Raw genomic sequence first — 18,818 nt, forward strand, 5'->3', positions numbered from 1 at the left:
TCTTCGGCATACTCTATTAAATGCATTTTATGGTCCCAATTTTTGGGGTGGCGAGGGAGGCACCCTGCAGTGCCGGACCCAGGTCTACGGGATACAGGTTGAATAGTACCAGTGCCAAAACACAGCCCTGCTTTAGCCCTCGATCGGTGGAGGTTTTTTTTGTGGGTGACTCCATGGAAAGTTTTATCCATACCCAGGCTCTAAGTACAAGGATGTAATAGCTCGTATTAGGCTCAGGCAGATGTTCCAACCCACCAATTTTCACCAGAGGATGTTTCTATCAATCCCATCAAAAGCAATGAAACATGTAAAGACTGGATCCTTCTGGTCTGAACCTGGTCTGATAAAATAGCCTTCTGAGTCAACCCAGTTTGCTAGTTCCTACAAAAGGGTGCTTGCTTATGCCTTCCCCTCAATATCCAGCAGAGCAATCATCTAACAGTTCCTGGGGCCAGTGTTTGCACCTTATTTAAAAATAGGTTGCAGCAGTGAACCTCTCCAAGAGTTGGAGACCTCCTCTAAGAACCTAAATTCTGCATACAACATAGCAGGACTTGTAGACCAGAAATTGATGTCCTCCCTGAAAAGGGAGCCGGGCAAACCATTGGGGCCTGGCGCTCTGTTTTTCCGGTTCCTTTTTAAAACCACGCAGATGGTGGCCACACTTGGAGTTATGCGTTCTACTGGGAGCCTGGGGCATCAGTTCTGGCAGTTTCTGGTTTGCTCTGCATGTGTTGGGCCTTTGCATGTGTCAGTTTCTGGTCGCTGGAATATACAGACTTGTCATGTGCTTCCTAGACCTCTGCGGGTATAGAATTTCCCCTATTGGAGCATCCATGGACTAGGTTGTTTAAGTATCCCCAGAATTGTTGCACCTTGTGTGGTGCCAGTAGGTCTAAAATTGCTATTCATTTCCCCTCTGTAGCTTTAAGTTTTAAATTGCAGACGAGATACTTGTGAGCATTTGTTGCTAGTTTTAGCAGCTTCTCCGAGGCATCTGTTCTGTTTTTGTGTGCCCTTGTTTTCTTTTGAATTGCTTCTCACTTTGTTTGATATGTGGAGCTGAGCCTGAAATGTGATATCCCATGCTTCTTTTGGTATGAGGAAAACTTTCATGAAGCAGCTTGGCCAATTCTGGAGCAAGATTTTCACATTTCCCTGTGATGTCCATCATGGTCATCCTCGTCATCCAACCAAATGATATGGATTTGCATGAGTCAAATTTGTTGATGGTGGTCTTCACCCATTGTATTCTCTCCATGAGTCTGCACTGTTCCTCACTGTTTGAATGCCCAGGGTGGCTGAGGATATGGTGGTATCCCACTGAGGTCTTTAAGCGCAACACTAGGGCTGCATGGTCACTTTCGCTCCCAGGGAGCACTTCATAGCTTAACAAAAGCTTCCCTAATCGCTGGCTGAGTAGTTTAGTTTAAAAATATTTCTAGAGCGCACGTACACCGAGCGGTTTCATGGCGCTATGTAGTACTACCACCTGAGGAACGAGAAAGACTGGGGGCCAAGGGACGATTTAAGAGGGAAAGGCCTGGGTAAAAAGAGAAGTTTTAAGGTCTTTACGAAAAAGGGGGTACTGGGAGCAAGATCTCAGGTGAAATGGGAGGGAGTTCCAGAAGGCAGGAGCCAAAGTAGAGAATTTGGATCCTCCCCATTTTTTTCGTTTAAAACGAGGGACAATGAGGAGTTGATGAGTGGCAGAGCGCAGTTCTCTAGACGGGGTGTAGTGGTGGATTGCAGAGCCGATAAATGCAGGAGCAGAACCAGACCGGGCATTGAAAATGATGCAACCCAGCTTGAATAGGGCGCGTTGTTGGACGGGGAGCCAGTGTAATGATTTAAGAAGGGGCGTGACATGATGTGATTTGGGTAGGTTGAATACCAGGCGGGCCGCCTGGTTCTGGACCAGCTGGAGACGCCTCATGAGGTATGCCGGCATGCCATGATAGAGGGCATTGCCGTAGTCCAAGCGGGACGTCACCATCGCCAGAAGAATGAGTTTGAGGGCGGGTGGGGAGAAAAACCGGGAAACTTTGCGAATTGTCCGAAGAGAGAGGAAAGCTGAAGAAAGGACCGCACTAACTTGGGAATGAAGGGACAGTTGTTCGTTGAGTTTGAAGCCAAGGGTCTTAACAGAGGAGACAGGAGTGGGCGAGGAACCTAAAGAAAGGGGCCAAAAAAGAGAAGACCATGGACTGGAGCAACCACCCGTCAACACCAGTTCCGTTTTATTGGGATTGAGTTTCAGGTGGTTGTGGTTCATCCAGTCCTGAATGAAGGTCATTACAGACTGAAAATTGGATATTCACGCAGAGGAAGAGGATAGAGAAAAGATAAGCTGGAGGTCATCTGCATAGTTGTAGACAGAGACCTCCAGCTGTTGTAAAGCAAAGATAAGAGGGGCAATGTAAAGATTAAATAGCAGTGGAGACAGAGAGGATCCTTGGGGTACCCCGCACTGCACAGGGCGAAAGTCAGCTGAATAATCACCCAAGCGAACTGCTTGAGTGCGGCCACTCAAGAAGGAGGATAGCCAGAGCAAGGCCGACCCCCCGATTCCCGCCGCCTCGACACGTGAGAGTAAGATGGCATGGTCTACCGTGTCGAACGCGGCGGAGAGATCGAGGAGGACCAAGGCCTGAGGCTGACTAGTGTCCATCCCCTCCCGGAGGTTATCCAGGACAGATATTACCACTGACTCTGTGGAGTGTGCGGGGCGGAAGCCTGCCTGCCTGGGGGCCAAGACACTGTTCCTTTCCACAAAGGAGCTCAGAGTTCTAACAACATGGCGTTCCAGTACCTTGGCCAGGAACGGCAGGAGTGAAATAGGGCGGTAGTTATTTGAAACAGAAGGGTCATCACCAGGTTTTTTTAAAATAGGTACAATCACCGCCGATTTAAGTGATGGAGTGACGATACCCTGGGAAAGTGAACTATTGAGGAGCGAGAAGGGGGGTGAGGGACAGAATGAATAAATCTGTTTCAGAATATAAGTAGGACAGGGATCCAGTGGGGAACCAGACTTGACCAGAGGGAGAAGGGAAAGGAAAGAGTCAACCGTGAGAAGAGGAATAGAGTCCAGACGTGCTGCGACTGGGGACAGCGGGGATTAGTGAAGGAGGGGGACGGAAGAGGAATCTTGGCTCTAATCGTGCTAATTTTGTCAAAGAAAAAAGAGTTGAGGGAATCGCAGAGGAATTCTGAGGGAGAGGGTTTAAGTGAGGCCCTGTCGGAGTAGGCTAAGTCTTGAACAATGGAAAAAATTTCTCTGGGCCGGTTCTCGGTGAACTGGATTTTAGATGAGAAATAGGCCTTCTTGGTTTCCAGTAGAATATAGTAAATGGTTGTCTGGTTGTTATAGGTTGGTGGCTGGACTATACCCGGCTTGAATAGTGCAGATAAAGAGTTCACTGATTCTAGGTTATATGTTTTAGAAAGGTTTTAAATCTTCTGGTGCTCCCAGTTGTGCTACTGTCAGAGTACCACCCTCCTAAATGGTACATGTTAAGGTCCCCGAGGATGATGATTTCTAGGGATATGTGTTGTGTTATTAAGTTTTCAATCTGCTTGATCAGCCCAATGAGCAGCTTGTTAGCTCCTTGTACGTGGGAGTTGTAATATACATTGATCAATAGGACAGATAGTGGTCCTTCAGCACACTGGAGTCCTTTCATAATGCCGGCCAGAACGATGTTGGAGGTATTTTTTATTTCCGTAAAGCTCAGTTTCAAGGAATGCTTTATGTGTAGGGAAATGCCCTCAGAAGGTCTCCCAAATAGACTGGTCTTGATTGCAGGTTTCTAAAATTCCACATAGCTGGTAAGGGGGTTAGATGTAGTTGCTCAGGTTTCTTGCACCCAAATAAGGCCCAACCCTTCAAAGAGCATGATCGCCGTGAGGGTTTAGTCCGAGGGGTGCTGACCTCAAAATTGCAGAGAGGACAGGTCAGATCTCGAGGGAGTTGCAGAACTACCTACTGTGCTGCTGAGCCTTGGGAAGTCTGTAGGACGACAGGAGCAGCAGACCAGTCAGCTTCGCTGTGGTGCCTGCAGATGCAGGGGAGCGAAAATTTCTTCAGGTGCGCTTGGTGCGCAACAGGTCTGTTGAAGAACCTGGACGGCACAGATGCCGCGCTGGAGTACCGACGGTTAGAGCGGTGCTTCACCAATATCCTGAGCCGCAGCCAGGTGGGGTGAGGTCTCTACTTCTCAATAACCAGTCCAATGCAGACTGTGTGAGAAGACTTGGAACTAACACACCTAGGATGCCCAGGTGATATTTACATATTGATGTCGTTCCAGTACTTTCTTCTTTTCCCTAATTTATGACACTACCATCACTGGTTTGGTTTTTTTTTCTGTTGCAGTAGCGATATATATAGGTCCTGAAGAAAGCAAGGCTATTGGCCCCATTTGCTGAAACATGTCGACCACGTTCCACTACTAGACAGTTTATACTTTTTCCCTGTCTTGGCTATTTTTAACATTGGTGCTGGGAGTTATACCCTATTAAATTTTTCTTTTGCTCCCTAAACCAATTTTATTCTCTTTATCCACTTCCTTGGTTTTCCCTTGCACTGCACGGTTTTTTTACCCCATTGGCCACATCACCAACACTATAACACCAACATATACTGACTAACAGGAAGGCCAATTCCTTTCTGTCAGAGAACAAGATAATGTACAGTGTTGGTCCTCGGAGCCCCAAATGATGAAGGGCGGTTCCGAGCGGTGACTGATGGGTGCCAGAGACCAGACACCAACGTGGCCTGGTTTTTTCACTACAGTAATCTTTTCAGTCATTTGGCTGCATGTAGCATTTCACCTTCACCCTCTCTGTCCTGAATAGTTGCCTGATGAACTCTTGACCCTCTGATACTTTTCTGTGTTATATGTCTATTGGGCGTGCATTCAGAGCTGGTCGTTAAAATTGCCCTTGGGTCCCCCGCATTGTATGTAGTATGTTTGAACCTGGAAGAAGCACAGACAAAGACAACGAAGAAGACTTGAAGAACAGTGAGATCAGGAGCAGGATGAGTCTTCCATGGTGCAATATTGGTTCCCCTCAAAGTCCAACGAAGTCCAAGTGTCCAGACAAGTGAAGAGAAATGTAGTTTTAGGACTGAGTCTTGTCCCACAACAAATCTAAGGACCCACCCACAGGTAAGCCCTTAAGTACCATAAGGAAAGGGTTGGAACAACTTGGTGGTCACTCCCAAAGGAGGAGTTGGACAGTGGGGGGATACTCCCATGTTCTTTGTCCAGTTTTGAGCCAGAGTGGGAGCCTAAGGCTCCCTGAAGTGGCCCAAATTGGAGTATGCAAAGAGGACACCAAATGCACCGTTCAAAGCAGGCTGGTGGCACCCCCACCCCAGCTCTATACTCTAAGTCCTGTCTGGGAGATGGTCACACCTCCCTGTAACAGGACATCTATTGTCCTACTTTGCCGTGCTCGAGCTTGGCTCAGCAGAAGGAGGGCAGGATCGTGCCTGGGGTCAGCAGCATCACAAGCTAGCTTGCAGACCCTAAATCGTTGTTACCTGGAGTATGGGAGGGTCCCCTGAGGAGCCTCCCAGTATATGGGATCATACTTCCAACACTGGGCTCAGTGTTGAGGTTTGATTCCAGCACGCTTGATACCAATCATGACCGGTTTCGATGCAGCTACTATATAATTAAATATCTCGTAATGACTGGGTTTGAAGGGGTGTCCTGCTCATGCAAGGGCACCTTAACACTTATAACCACGTATTCTGCCCTAGGGACTGAAGAGCCTGCCATAGGGGTGACTTATAGGTTTTAGGTGTAGTGACCTCAGATATAAGGAGACTTATATCTGTTGTGAGAGGTGATAACACCTACCCACACAGGCTGCAATGGCAGGCCTTTAGTCACAGTTTAAGTGGACTCTCATGGATGCACAATACATGTTGCAGCCCATGGGAGACCCCTGGTGTACCTATGCCCTGGGTACCTTAGTGCCATATACTAGGGACTTACAAGGGTACACCAGTAGCCACTTGTTGAGGTACCAAAGTATTTACCATGTCAATTTAGGGAAGTAAGAACAAATGATGGGGTCCTCATTAGCAGGATCCCAGCAGACTAGGTCAAAACACACTTGCACCAAGGAAAAAGTGGGGGTCACTATGAAAGCAAATCCTACTTTTCTATAGGGGCCATTTAAAATGTTTGTATCCTGAGGAGCTTGTTCAGGAATCTCAAGTCCATTATAGGGCTTAAAGTCAGGTTCTGTTTGGGAATCACAAAGTATACAAAGTACTCACCCTAATTTTGTTCCAATCTTGGTATATCCTCTGTTTCCCCCTTTTCCAGGAAATCATATACTTCATGTGTAGCAGTTTTAGTTCTTCGCCTTTGCAAGCTCTGTTTCTTGGCTTGATTTTTGGAAGTATTTTTTCAGTTCAATGCAATATCTGTGTTTTATACTTTTCAGAACACACTTGAAGGTAATTTTCCACCACTCTTGGACGAATCCTAGCAGTCTGTCCCTACTGTTAAGTTTCAGCAGAGGCGACTCTCATGATAGTGGCTGCTGACCTCTCCATCTTTCGTGCTACTGCATCCAGTCTATCTCTTTGTCCTGTGGAAGTGGAGCATTAGCTCTCTTGATATATATATATATATATATATATATATATATATATATATATATATATATATATATATATATATATATATATATATGTGTGTGTGTATATATATATATATATATAATACATATATATATATATATATATATATATATATATATATATATATATATATATATATATATATATACACACTTTAGATGATTACATTCCAAGAAGTTGGTTCTTTAAAAGCGCCATTACCCCGATCTATAATGCCGGCTGCATAGATAGGAACTGCTTTTCTTCTATGATGGGAAGCAAGTACCTGCCTGTTCCTCCTCTTGGCCACTGCATTGTACAGTGATAGGTAACCCAGGGAGGATGGTCTTGATGGGTGGGAGTCACGCTCCTACACAGGGGAGTCAGTCTCTAGATCCTGCCATATGAGCTCTCATCTTTCAAGGGTTGGTCATTTTCCGCTTAAAACACTTCCAGTTCTTCCTTCTGTGGCCTTGTTGTTATTGGTGGGGTCTAGATCTGTTGGCATCTCTTGCCTCGTTCAACTAACTCCTGCTTAGTTGAGAAATATATATACCTTAAAGGAATCGTTGAACTGTTTCCTTTTCTGCAGTAATTTTGCCATTTCGGCTTCAAGACAGTATCGCGCCTTTTGAAAACTATTGCTTGTTCAGTGTCAACAGCTGAACCACCCTTTCTATCAGCATCAATGCATCTTTCCCCTTTTGCTCTTTTTCATTCCTCTGGTCTTGATCCCCTTTTGGGGATTGAGGTGGAATGTAAAGGTTTGCACCACCAGTGTCTTTTGATTTTGACCCAGGGGCCTCTTTAGTGTCCTGTTGACAACTGACTGTGTCCATTTCAAAAGTTGTTTTAGGGTTTTTAAGTACATAAATATTCAGCTTGGTCCCCTGCCAACCATGTGACATTGTGTGTGTATGTGAATCTATGGTTTCTAATTCAATCAATGATGCATCCTGAGCATCACATCCCTGTTCTCCCTGGGAGACCTTTGCTTTCTCTAGGATGTAGTATTCATCTGACAGGCCCAAATCCTTAAAGGGGACTTGGTTTGCCTGGGCCATGGTATAGTGCGCCTAATATTGCTTCTCCCTGATTTTCACGATCTTTAGTAGGACAGCTTTGCATGCTTTTCAACCATCATAATTATAGTCCTTCACCAGGCACAAACTGCACACCCAGTGGGTGTCGTTCTTCTATGCCAGTTTAGTTGGTAGTCAAGGGAAAATTTACATGGAGCAGTTTACATTACTTCCATTAGTCAGAGGAAGCTTGGGAATAACTTCATCCCGACTATGCTTTCTTTGACCCCACATGGTTGACGTCCTACAGAAAAACCTGTCTCTCCTCCATTCTTTTGACTCTTCCATATGCCTTTGTTACATCATTGATATTTTCTCTTGATGCTGTGCCCCAGATCTCAGCACTACTTTTGTCTTCAACATTGATGGGTGCTGACATGGAATGCTCAACTCTGTTTTCAAGCCCAACGGCAGAAAAAAGAATCAGAAGATGCTGACCACGTACTGGGGCACGGTGGGCTTGTTATGTTATGTTACATATATTTATTTAGTACGCAGATACTCATGAGTGTCCCGGCCCAAAGCCTAGAGGGGTATGGGGAGAGACTATCAGGCAAAGAAGTGTGTCTTTAACTTCCTTTTAAAAACTGCAGGGTCCTGAATGGAACACAGGACGAGAGGAAGGGCATTTCAAGCCATGGCAGCCTTCATAGCAAAACAGCTGCCCCCTAGCCTCTGATACTTAAAGCGGGGACCTGTGCAAAGCGTAGGGACATGGATCGAAGGGCTCGCTAAGGAACATAAAAAGAAAACCGTCTCTGCAGATAGAGAGTACCGCACCCATGGAGAGCGCAATGGGCCAGAACCAATGATTTATATTTAACTCTGTCCATCACTGGAAGCAAATGGAGGGATCGCAGCTGAAGGTGGACTCCGTTCCTAGCCGAAATACCCAATAGCAGTCTGGCTGCCGTATTCTGAACCACTTGTAGCCTTTTCAACAGGTAGCCTGGAGCACTGACATAAAGGGTATTGGCATAATCCAGCTGTGACAGAATTAGTGCACAAAGGACCGTTTCCCTTGCCACTTGAGGTGGAAGATGTTACATATATTTATTTCGCACGCAGATACTCATGAGTGTCCTGGCGCGAAGCCTAGAGGGCTATGGGGAGAGACTATCAGGCAAAGAAGTGTGTCTTTAACTTCCTTATAAAAACTACAGGGTCCTGAATTGAACACAGGACGAGAGGAAGGGCATTTCAAGCCACGGCAGCCTTCACAGCAAAACAGCTGCCCCCTAGCCTCTGATACTTAAAGCGGGGACCTGTTCAAAGCGTAGGAACATGGATCGAAGGGCTCGCTAAGGAACATAAAAAGAAGCCGTCTCTGCAGATAGAGAGGACCGCACCCATGGAGAGCGCAATGGGCCAGAACCAATGATTTATATTTAACTCTGTCCATCACTGGAAGCAATGGAGGGATCGCAGCTGAAGGTGGACTCTGTTCCTAGCCGAAATGCCCAATAGCAGTTTGGCTGCCATATTCTGAACCACCTGTAGCCTTATCAACAGGAAGCCTGTAGCACCGACATAAAGGGTATTGGCATAATCCAGCTGTGACAGAATTAGTGCACACGTGACCGTTTCCCTTGCCGCATGAGGTGGAAGAGGGAAAACATTTCTAAGCATTTTAAGAAGGCCAAAGCAGCATCCGGCCAGCTTCTTGATGTGCGTCAAGACGGAGAGACTTTCATCGAACCAGAACCCCAAGTTTTTGATGGGCTTCCCTGTGAAAGAGGGCAGTGGAAGGTTGGGCGGCCACAGCTGCTCTAGGAAATTGGGAGGGAATTTACCAAACAGGATCTTAGACTTCTGTTTATTACACTTGAGTTGTGCATCCGCCAGCCATTTAAAGATGGAGGCTAAGCAATGTTGAACCAATGATACAGAGTCAGCATCTTTGTCCCAGGTGGGCAGCAGAAGGGTATCGTCCGCATAGGCCATCACCTTAGCCCCAAGCTCCTCTGCCAAATATATCAGTGGGGTGACATAGATATTAAAAAGGAGAGGGCTAAGGATAGGATCCCTGAGGGACTCCAGTTGTCACAGACTGAGGGGAAGAGGAGGACGGTGGGAGCCAAATCTGCTCGACCCGCCCCTCCAGGAAGGACCTAAGCTAACCTCTAATGGCCTCCGACAACCCAATACCGGCCAGTCGCGCTAGGATAAGTGTGCGCGGGACCGTGTCAAATGTCACAGAGAGAGCCAGCAGAATGAATGCCGCTCTCCCGCCAGCGTCAAGACACTCCCAAATGGCCTCCGACACCTCCACTAGAACTGACTCAGTACTATGGAATGCCCAAAACCCTGACTGAGATGGATGCAAGAGTGCCTCTCTTCCCAAGAATTCTGTAAGCTGTTTATTAAGCACCTTCTCGCACACCTTGGCGAGAGCCGGAAGGAGGGAGATAGGCTGGTAATTCCCTGGGCTGAGGGGATCCAAAGACGGCTTTTTTAAGAGTGGCAGGATCTTAGCCTGCTTCCAGACCTGTGGTACAACAGCTTTCTGGAGAGACATTAATAATAGAATTTACTTCTATGTTCATGCTCTCTGCCATTGCTGCCAGCAGACGGGCAGAACATGGATCTAAGAGCGAACCAGACTTGAGGCCCCTAAGATTTTTGAGAGATTCCAAAGGTTCAACCGGTCTGAATACCGACAGTGAGTGAGCAGAATATACAGGCTGAGTCAACGGAAGTCCCCTACTGCTGCCGATGCAGGGTGTAAAAGCCGCCTGAATAATCTGAATCTTGTCCCCAAAGAAACATGAGATAGTGTTACACCAGGCAGGTGAAGATGGAGTCACACTCACTTGGGCCAAAGGGGATGTGAAGCTTTGTACAATGTCAAAAATGTCTTTGGAGTTGTTACTGAAAGATTTGATGGGGGCAGCGTAGAATTGCCCTTTCGCCAATGTAATAGTTTCATCGGATGATTTTTACTTGACTCTGAGATTCATCTTGGCTGCCGGGCAGTATCCACTCCTGCGCCAAGCCCGCTTAAGAATCTTGCATTCATGCTTCGCAGTTTTAAGGGCCAAGTTAAACCAGGGTTTAGAATGAGATTCCGTAGCCAGCCTGGTGGGCCAATGTGGAGCCACAGTAGCCACTGCCCAAGACACCCAGCCAGTGAACCCGTCAGGCACTCCTCTAGCTCCCCTGTCAGAGTGGGTCTAGAAGTTTCCAAGGCCAGATTAAATTTGAGTGGGTCAATTCTCCCAAAGGCTGGTTAATGACAAGAGCGGGGCAATGACTCAGCATTAGACACTTCCCATGAAAAGTAGGATGTAAAATGATCCAACCATGACATCGGACAAGGATCACTTAGAGCAATGGGAAAGTTGGTACAAATGGGATCAAGTATGTGGCCGGCCTGATGAGTGGGAAGGCTTACATGCTGAAAAGGTGCGCCAGATGATCTAAGTCCAACAGGTCATGCGCCTCCTTGTTGTCTGCTCGATCCAAATGGATATTAAGATCACCCAAAACCAAAAAGTGGGAAAATCTTACCGCCCTGGAGATTATAGCGTCCCCGCAGGTGAAAAAAAAATAAACCCACCGGGTCAGGGGGCCTTTAGATCAAGGAGCCACCCAAGGTAAAATGTGCAGAGAAGTGGACGCTAAAATCAAGCGCCTCAAAGCCTCCCCAAGCAGTAGTGTCCCCAAGCGAAGATCCCACTTGTTCTTATAAATAATAGCCACATCGCCCCCTCTCCCCTCCGGGCGGTGAGCTCTAGATATCTTTTAGCCCACTGGAATGGCAAAGGAGACAATCGGATCTGAAGTAGAGTCAAGCCAGGTCTAAGTCAAGAACAACAGATAAAGTGAGTTGTCCTCCAGGAGGTCAAACATGTCAGCATGATGTTTCCTAAGCGAGCAAGCATAAATCATGGCTGCCAGAATGGGAGGGTCCTTGCTGATTGGCCAAGAGGCAGACCATTGATCACCTGAGAAGCAAGCCCCCGACCCAGTTTAAAACCGCACGCAGAACAAGCATCTTTTGGTCCCTCAGCCACATCCCAACCGCAAGCATAGCAGCCCTTGGTGAGATCCAGAGACTGTAGTGTGGCTCCATAGTAGCTCCTTCTAAGCTCAGCCGCAGGGGACATGCACACGGCTTATGTTCTATGTCATAGGGACCAGGTGCCTTAGGCCCAGCCCCCAACTCACTTGCCTGCGACTGGTCCTCTGACCAGTCTTTTGCCCTTTTGGACCGGGTTCCTCACCTCAAGGTGCTGGCTTGCTCCATCTGTGCACTTTTCTCCTTCATCCTTTTCACCCTTGCTGCCCCTTTCTCTCTGACCCGCTCTCTCTCTCTGTCATAACACTCTTTGTGCCTGTTTTCTACTTTATTTCCACTCCAGTGCCTCTTCCAATTTACACTTCTGTCCCTTTCCTTCTTTTGTGCCCTCTTCGATTTTGTGCCTTTTATCGTTTTGTGAACTTGTATCTTTTGTGCATTTTCCCTTTTTGTGCATTTTCTCTTTCGTGCCTTTGCTCTTTTGTGCATTACACTCTCCTATGGATTTTCTTCATGTGCGCATCTTTCTTTTGCTCCCTCTCCCATTCAATCCTACTTCATCATGCTCCTCACAGCCCACCTCCCATGCATTTATATCGCCTCCCCCAGCGTCACCTTCCTGCCTCTTCATCCAGCTCCTTAGAAGTACCCACACACTCCCATGCTCCTTCCCCCCTCCCAGGACCTGCCTCCCAGGGCCTGCTTAATGGTCGTAGCTTCATGACCACAGTACTAGAACATCAAAGGCAAGTCCATCTGCACCCATCCGTGTCTGGACAATGCCCAGAGCGGCGACCCTGGTCCGATAACCAATCAGGAATATTCTGCCGCACTCCTTCAGTCGATCGATTCAGGACTGCCTAACTGTCATGCTGCCTAACAAAGCAACACACCACGGTAGGAGCCTTCACCTGTTATGATATGTTATGTTATACGCACTTGTAGAGTGCATGGCAGCCCCAGCAACAGGGTGTTCCAGCGCTAAATCCAACAGAGCAGAAAGCAGAGGAAGCTAGTGGTTGGAGTAAAAACATGTCTTGATCATTTTCCTGAAAGCCCAATGGTCTTGCGTGCTACGGGCAGCAAGAGGGATGGAATTCCAAAGGGTGGGTGCCAGTGCCTCGAATGAGTGGTCTTGTCCTGCGTACCCACGAGGCATGGGTCAAATGCAGCTCTTGTCCTGCGCACCAGCGAGGCATGGGCCAAATGCAGGTCTGCAGGACGCAATGCTCGGGATGGGACATACAGCGAGCACAGCTCGCTCCAAATTTGCAGACCCAGGCCATACAGGATGTTGTGTGTCCTACACAGAGTCTTAAAGCAGACTCTCTGCTCTATAGGCAGCCAGTGGAGCCGATGAAGAAGGTCTGAAACATGGCAATACTTAGGTAGTGCAAAGAGCGCACGGGCAACTGTGTTCTGTGCCCGTTGAAGTCTTTTGGTCACAACTTTATTAACGCCAAGTAGTAACCCATTTCAGTAATCTAGCTGAGACAGCATGGTGGATTGGACAATAATCTGTCAGGTCTGTGCGTCAAAAAATCCCAAAATGGGTTTCAGGCCGCGTAAGACACCAAAGCAAGTAGCCTCCACTGTTTTAGTGTGCCCCTCAAAGGAGAGGGCGCCGTTCACCAATACTCTCAAGTTCTTGACCACAGATTTCAGTTTGGGTGTTTCCAAGGGCCACAGACCACCATTGATTGCCCCATAGATGGGTATCTCGGTCCACCAGAAGCACTTCTGACTTGGTGAAATTCAAGTGCAAGTAGTTATCCGGCATCCATTCAGAGATAGCCGTGAAGTCGTCTTGGAATTTCGACTGATACTGCTTGGAGTTGCTGAAAAAGGTGAGTTGGGTATTATCAGAATCTGATACCATGGCAATGTTCCGGGCTTTGGTAAAGAGGGCTACAAGGCGGATGTAGATATTAAATAGAGTGGGGTTCAGGGCAGATCCCTGAGGAACACCACAGCAGAGAGGGTGGGCATTGGAGGTAAAAGGGGGAGAATAGACCAGGAAAGACCGATCAGTCAAGAAGGAGAGAACCAGGCAAGGGCCTTACAGTTGACCCCGATCTCCTCTAGGCGATGTTGCGGAATCTTAAGGGAGACCATATCAAAGGCCGCGCTGAGAACCAGCAAGATCAGTGCCGAGGTTCTGCCCTCGTCCAAGGTGGACCATAACTGTTCCATGACTGCAAGTAGTGCTAATTCGGTGCTATGTATGGGATGAAAGCTGTTTTGTGACATATCAAGGACCGAATTTGCTTCCAGGTATTGACTCAAGATGGTGTTGACACTGGACTCCATGATTTTAGCAAGGTACGTGAGCAGAGATATTGGACGAAAGTTTTCTGACAAAGATGCATCCAGCGTTGTTTTTTTTAACAAGGGGATAAGTTTGGCATGTTTCCAGGACTTAGGGATCGCTGCCACTGACAGTGACTTATTAATCAGCTCCTGGCCCTCCGACAAGAGGCAGTTATGAATTTTCTGAAGTTGTCTGGCTTCAAAGGGTCGTCAGGGGAACCTGATTTTACCTTAGCTGACAGGGCCTCCATGTCTTTAGAGGATATAGTCAGAAGATCCTGGATGGAGTGGGATGCAGCGTTTGTGAGTGGATTATCCCAAAAACTGGAGGAAGCCTTCCCCGGGCAGTTTGCGCTGCCGATGTGTTCTACCTTGCTAATAAATCTAGCCAATGTCTCGCATTGTGAGTTGGAGGATATGGTGCTATTGGCAGCAGGCGGGGGTGTACCATTTCTTTCATGAGGGAAAAATGGATTTGGTTGGATTGCTGCTAGCAGTGATCATGTTAGCAAGAACATTGATTTGGTCTTCCGGACCAGTTTATGGTAAACTTTAACTGTGTTCCTATAGAGTGTCTATGCAGTGGGATCGTAAGATCTTTTCCAGAGTTGTTCTAGGATCTTATATTTTTTCTTTTCTGCAATCAGGGACTCATCATACCATGAATTGGTTTGTATACACTTGTTATGGGTCATTTTTGAGAGGATACAGCAATCTAATGCTTTATTGACCCATCACTGAAAAGCAACATCAGCTGCCTCTATGTCTTTTCGCCATTCTGGACGGTGAGAGTTTAGATTGGCTGCACCCACTGCAGGTTCTCCTACAGTGTCTTTCTCACACACACCCCACACATAGGCCAGTAACACGACCACCACCCAACACCAAATGCCACAGCAAGCTCACTTGACAACACTTACTCGCTTGCATGCTATTCAACACATGATCACTTAGAAAACAGGCGACTGACATCTTGGACCTACTGAGTATATAAACATTGGACTTCGTCCTGGAAACTTGGCTTAATTCCTCATGGGAACCAGACATCACTGCAGCAATCCCAACAGGCTACAGGATCGCACGACGAGGAGAACTCCCAATCATTTTAAAGGGATAAATCAAATGCTCAACATCAGTGGAGAATGCTACCCTTTTCACGGAACACCTGCCCTTCAAGCTGCAAATCTCTGATAACTTCACCCTGAAAGGGACTCTCTCTTACTAACCCTAACCAACTTAGTCACCCCATTCACCATCAACCCCAGAACGTACATATTGCTTGGCAACATACATTTCGACCTGGGATATAGAACAGACCACTGCTCCCCAGCACTCCTTGAAAGCCTGGGCAACATCGGTCGTAGCCCGCCTCATCCCACTGTCCTCACCAACACACACCCCAGGACACACACTGGACCCATCTTCACTACCAGCAATAGCGTTAAATACACCTCCACGCCGCTCACATGGACTGGCCACTCCATCATCCACAACAAAATCAACAAACTGTAAGTCAATGTACCCTCCAGCTAACCAAAACATAGCTGGGGAAAAATCTCTGAAACTGGCTGGCTCAGTGCCCTTCGCACAGATAAATCTAACCCCACAGATGATCTCAAAAAGGACGTTACAACATTAAACAATGGTAACTCCGCAGACTCACTCACACCAATCAAACCCAACAAACAAAGAAGATCCAACAAGCAAGCCAGCTGGCTAACAGAGGACCACCAATAATATAAATAACACTGTGAACAGATAGAAAGGAAATGGAGAACCAGCCACAAAACCTCAGACAGAGCCACCTACAAGGCTGCTCTCAAATGCTACATCAGCAGCTATGAGACACAAACAAACCCTTACCAGTTGAACGCATCGAAAGAAGCTCTAACAGCAGCAAGGATATCTTTTCTATTGCTAAAGGACTTCACCACGCCTTCCACATCTGTCAACAACATCTACCCCTCCCGAGAACTTTGCAAAAACCTATCAGGCTTCTTCCTCCACAAAATCACAAACATCTACAGAAACTTCTCATGTTAACTGGCCCTGGTGATTGCATTGCCAAACTACCCACCACCAACCAAAACAACCACCTGACTGAATGGGCACCCCCCACTAGATACGATAAAGCAATGATCATGCGATCCAGACATTCAGGGGCCTCACCACATCTACAACCTGGGAACATCACGAATCAGTACCACCCTCTCCTACATCATCAACCCTTCCAGTGCACCTGCCACATTCCCGAACGACTGGAAACCCCAGATGGGAAGACTCTCCTCAAAAAAACATCAGCTGACCCGAACCAACTGTGCAACTTCTGCCAAAACCATGCTCCTATACCAGCAAGCAAAAGTGATAGAGAAGGCTATCAATATCTCATACGTAGTCTATTTATTTAGAGGTACAGATTCAACCTCTAGTTAAGCACCCTGCTGGCACAAGAAAAGAAACGTTTTTTTCTCTATTTTAGAGCCTTGCCCAGTCTTGCCGTGGTATGCTCCATCATCGGGTCCATGATCCCTACAAACCCGGATGGGTTCGACATATTCCAGGGAGCACTTTGGATTTTGTTCCTGCTGGGGTCCTATTCAATAAAAATACCTCAAACAACCAATGTGTACCTCTATTTGCAGTTGTTTTGGATTAAATAAAGGGGATAAGGATGTAATGGTCCTAATACCCTATAATCGCTGACATGTTTCAGCCCCTATATAGAAGGCCGATGATGAAGCATGCCTCTACTACAGTGGGTGAGGGTTTTCATTGCCAGACACACAAAGGGGGGTTCAAAGAAACAGCTAGAGAGGTATGTATGGGTCCCAAAGGGCACTTCACTTCTTCTGTGTGGGTGCATTACACATGATTCCAAATTGTTCAGCGTTAACTGCACTAAAACATCATTTGTATTAAAACTTGAACAGGCTTTCCAGTATATGTAACAAATGTCAGGTCTTCTGTCTGGAAAAGTTCATGTGGTTCAAAATAAAACATGCACCATCTCCTCACCATCATTATAATGTGGGGAGGAGTTAATTTATAATCAATAAATCGAAGTATATAAAAATGTAAAAAGAATAAACTATGCTTGTAATTGGGTAATATCACAGGCCACAGAAGAGTTTTGAACATTAAAAGCTCAAACTCAACAAGGTCGACTTGTAGCAACAGAACTGTAAAAAATCCATGCCATATAAGTGAACTCCGTTTTCTATGCATGCCCAAATGGAGAAGTTAGATAGAGAAGATTCAGAACTCCAAGAGTTGACCTACCCATTTGAAAAAGAGCTGACTTTCAATGGCGGTCGACACAAATAAAATGTGGTGAGGTAGGGGGAGGAGTCACGGGGTGAGGGCGGGGGCGGGGAATTACATTTTTTTTTTTTAAAGGAACTTCCTTGAAGCTAACGCCCGCCTCCCACATTGTGTCATTCCTCTGTGTTTTTCCTGGTCCCAGCAGACACTGGAACAGCATGACAGACTCCCTGTGCAATTCCCATGCTGCTCTCATGCTATGAGAGCATCACAGGGATTGGCCTGAGCGGGCTGGTTTGACGCTTCGCTCAGGACAGTGAGTCCGTGCTGTTTTTCCAACCCAGCTGTTCAAAATGCTTGGTTGGAGAAACTTAAATGCAAATGTGTGTTTGGCCGGGCTATAACGACTGTCCAAACACACATGCGCACTCAGAACAGTCCTCCTCCCCCTTCCAAAGCCCCAGCCCTGCCCACACTATGCATGCTGGCTCAGCCAGAAGGTGAAAAATAAAACAATGATAGAATATAATTTTTTTTCACCTACTGGCTCTGAGCCAGTGGGGTGACGCTCCTCCGCCATTGTGGAGTAGCCGCCCCTGCTGACTTTTATGGAAAGAAAGGAAGAATGGTCTTTTTAAGACGTGGCTGGATTACAGACTTTTTCAAATGCTGGACGGATTATTTACAAAGTTGAGAATTATATAATGACCGTAATGGATGTAATGTGTTGTGCAATGTGATACAGGATATGTATCAATTGCTACATAGAACTCTCTAATAGCAGACTTGCACAAACCATAGTGTGCTGTAAATACTTCATTGAAAAGCATTTCACTGACCTGTGCTGAACTATACAATATCACAATCTCAAATATGCATTGCGAGGCAAAGACATAATACTCACAAAACATTCTGCTGCGTCATCCATGATACCCAGCTGGAAACGTTGCTCGTCCTGAAAGGTTTTGGCAAGAGCACTACGGAGGGCATCTGAAGGGAGCACCTTCTCATTGCTGCACTGGAACTGGTTAAAGATCTCCTGGGGAAGAACGAGGACAATTGTTGTTAACATATATTCAATAGCTCTACCACTAGTGCCCAAAAGATTGTACTTTGGACTTAGATAGGCAGCTCTACTCCATGTCCCATTTGACATTGGAAAAAACAAGATTTATTAATTTGCATTAGACATTGAAAAGCAAAGAAACTGTTGGACTCTGCAAAGGAGATCTTTACAAACTTCCACACACCACATTAATGCCACAAGCTAATTTCTGCTTTTTGATGCGTTAGCGTGAAACACTTTCAAGGAACTCAATTTTATGGCATGACGCTGGCACCTGAGCCATCTTTATTATAAGCTATTATAGCAAATTATAGCAAATAAGTTATTTACCAAAGGCTGACCACAGCAAAAATACTAGCCAATCTGACATGCACATTTCTCAGTTTCAGCCTCAGCTGCTCGTCCCGCCCACTGAGAGCTCTGTAGCCCCAC

General features: G+C 46.5%; 1 protein-coding gene across 2 annotated transcripts in view; it reads right to left on the bottom strand.

The window, feature by feature from the left end:
- USP54 (ubiquitin specific peptidase 54) overlaps nucleotides 1-18,818 on the bottom strand; it is a 1,809,222-nt gene that overhangs the window by 1,517,593 nt on the left and 272,811 nt on the right. For both annotated transcript variants that reach the window (XM_086922134.1, XM_086922133.1), the window contains exon 4: nucleotides 18,225-18,359. In XM_086922134.1, the coding sequence (XP_086778260.1) occupies nucleotides 18,225-18,359 (135 nt within the window). The remainder of the gene's footprint in view (nucleotides 1-18,224; nucleotides 18,360-18,818) is intronic.

The sequence above is a fragment of the Lissotriton vulgaris genome, chromosome 5 (genome assembly GCF_964263255.1).
Source record: "Lissotriton vulgaris chromosome 5, aLisVul1.2, whole genome shotgun sequence".
NCBI classification, from domain to species: domain Eukaryota; kingdom Metazoa; phylum Chordata; class Amphibia; order Caudata; family Salamandridae; genus Lissotriton; species Lissotriton vulgaris.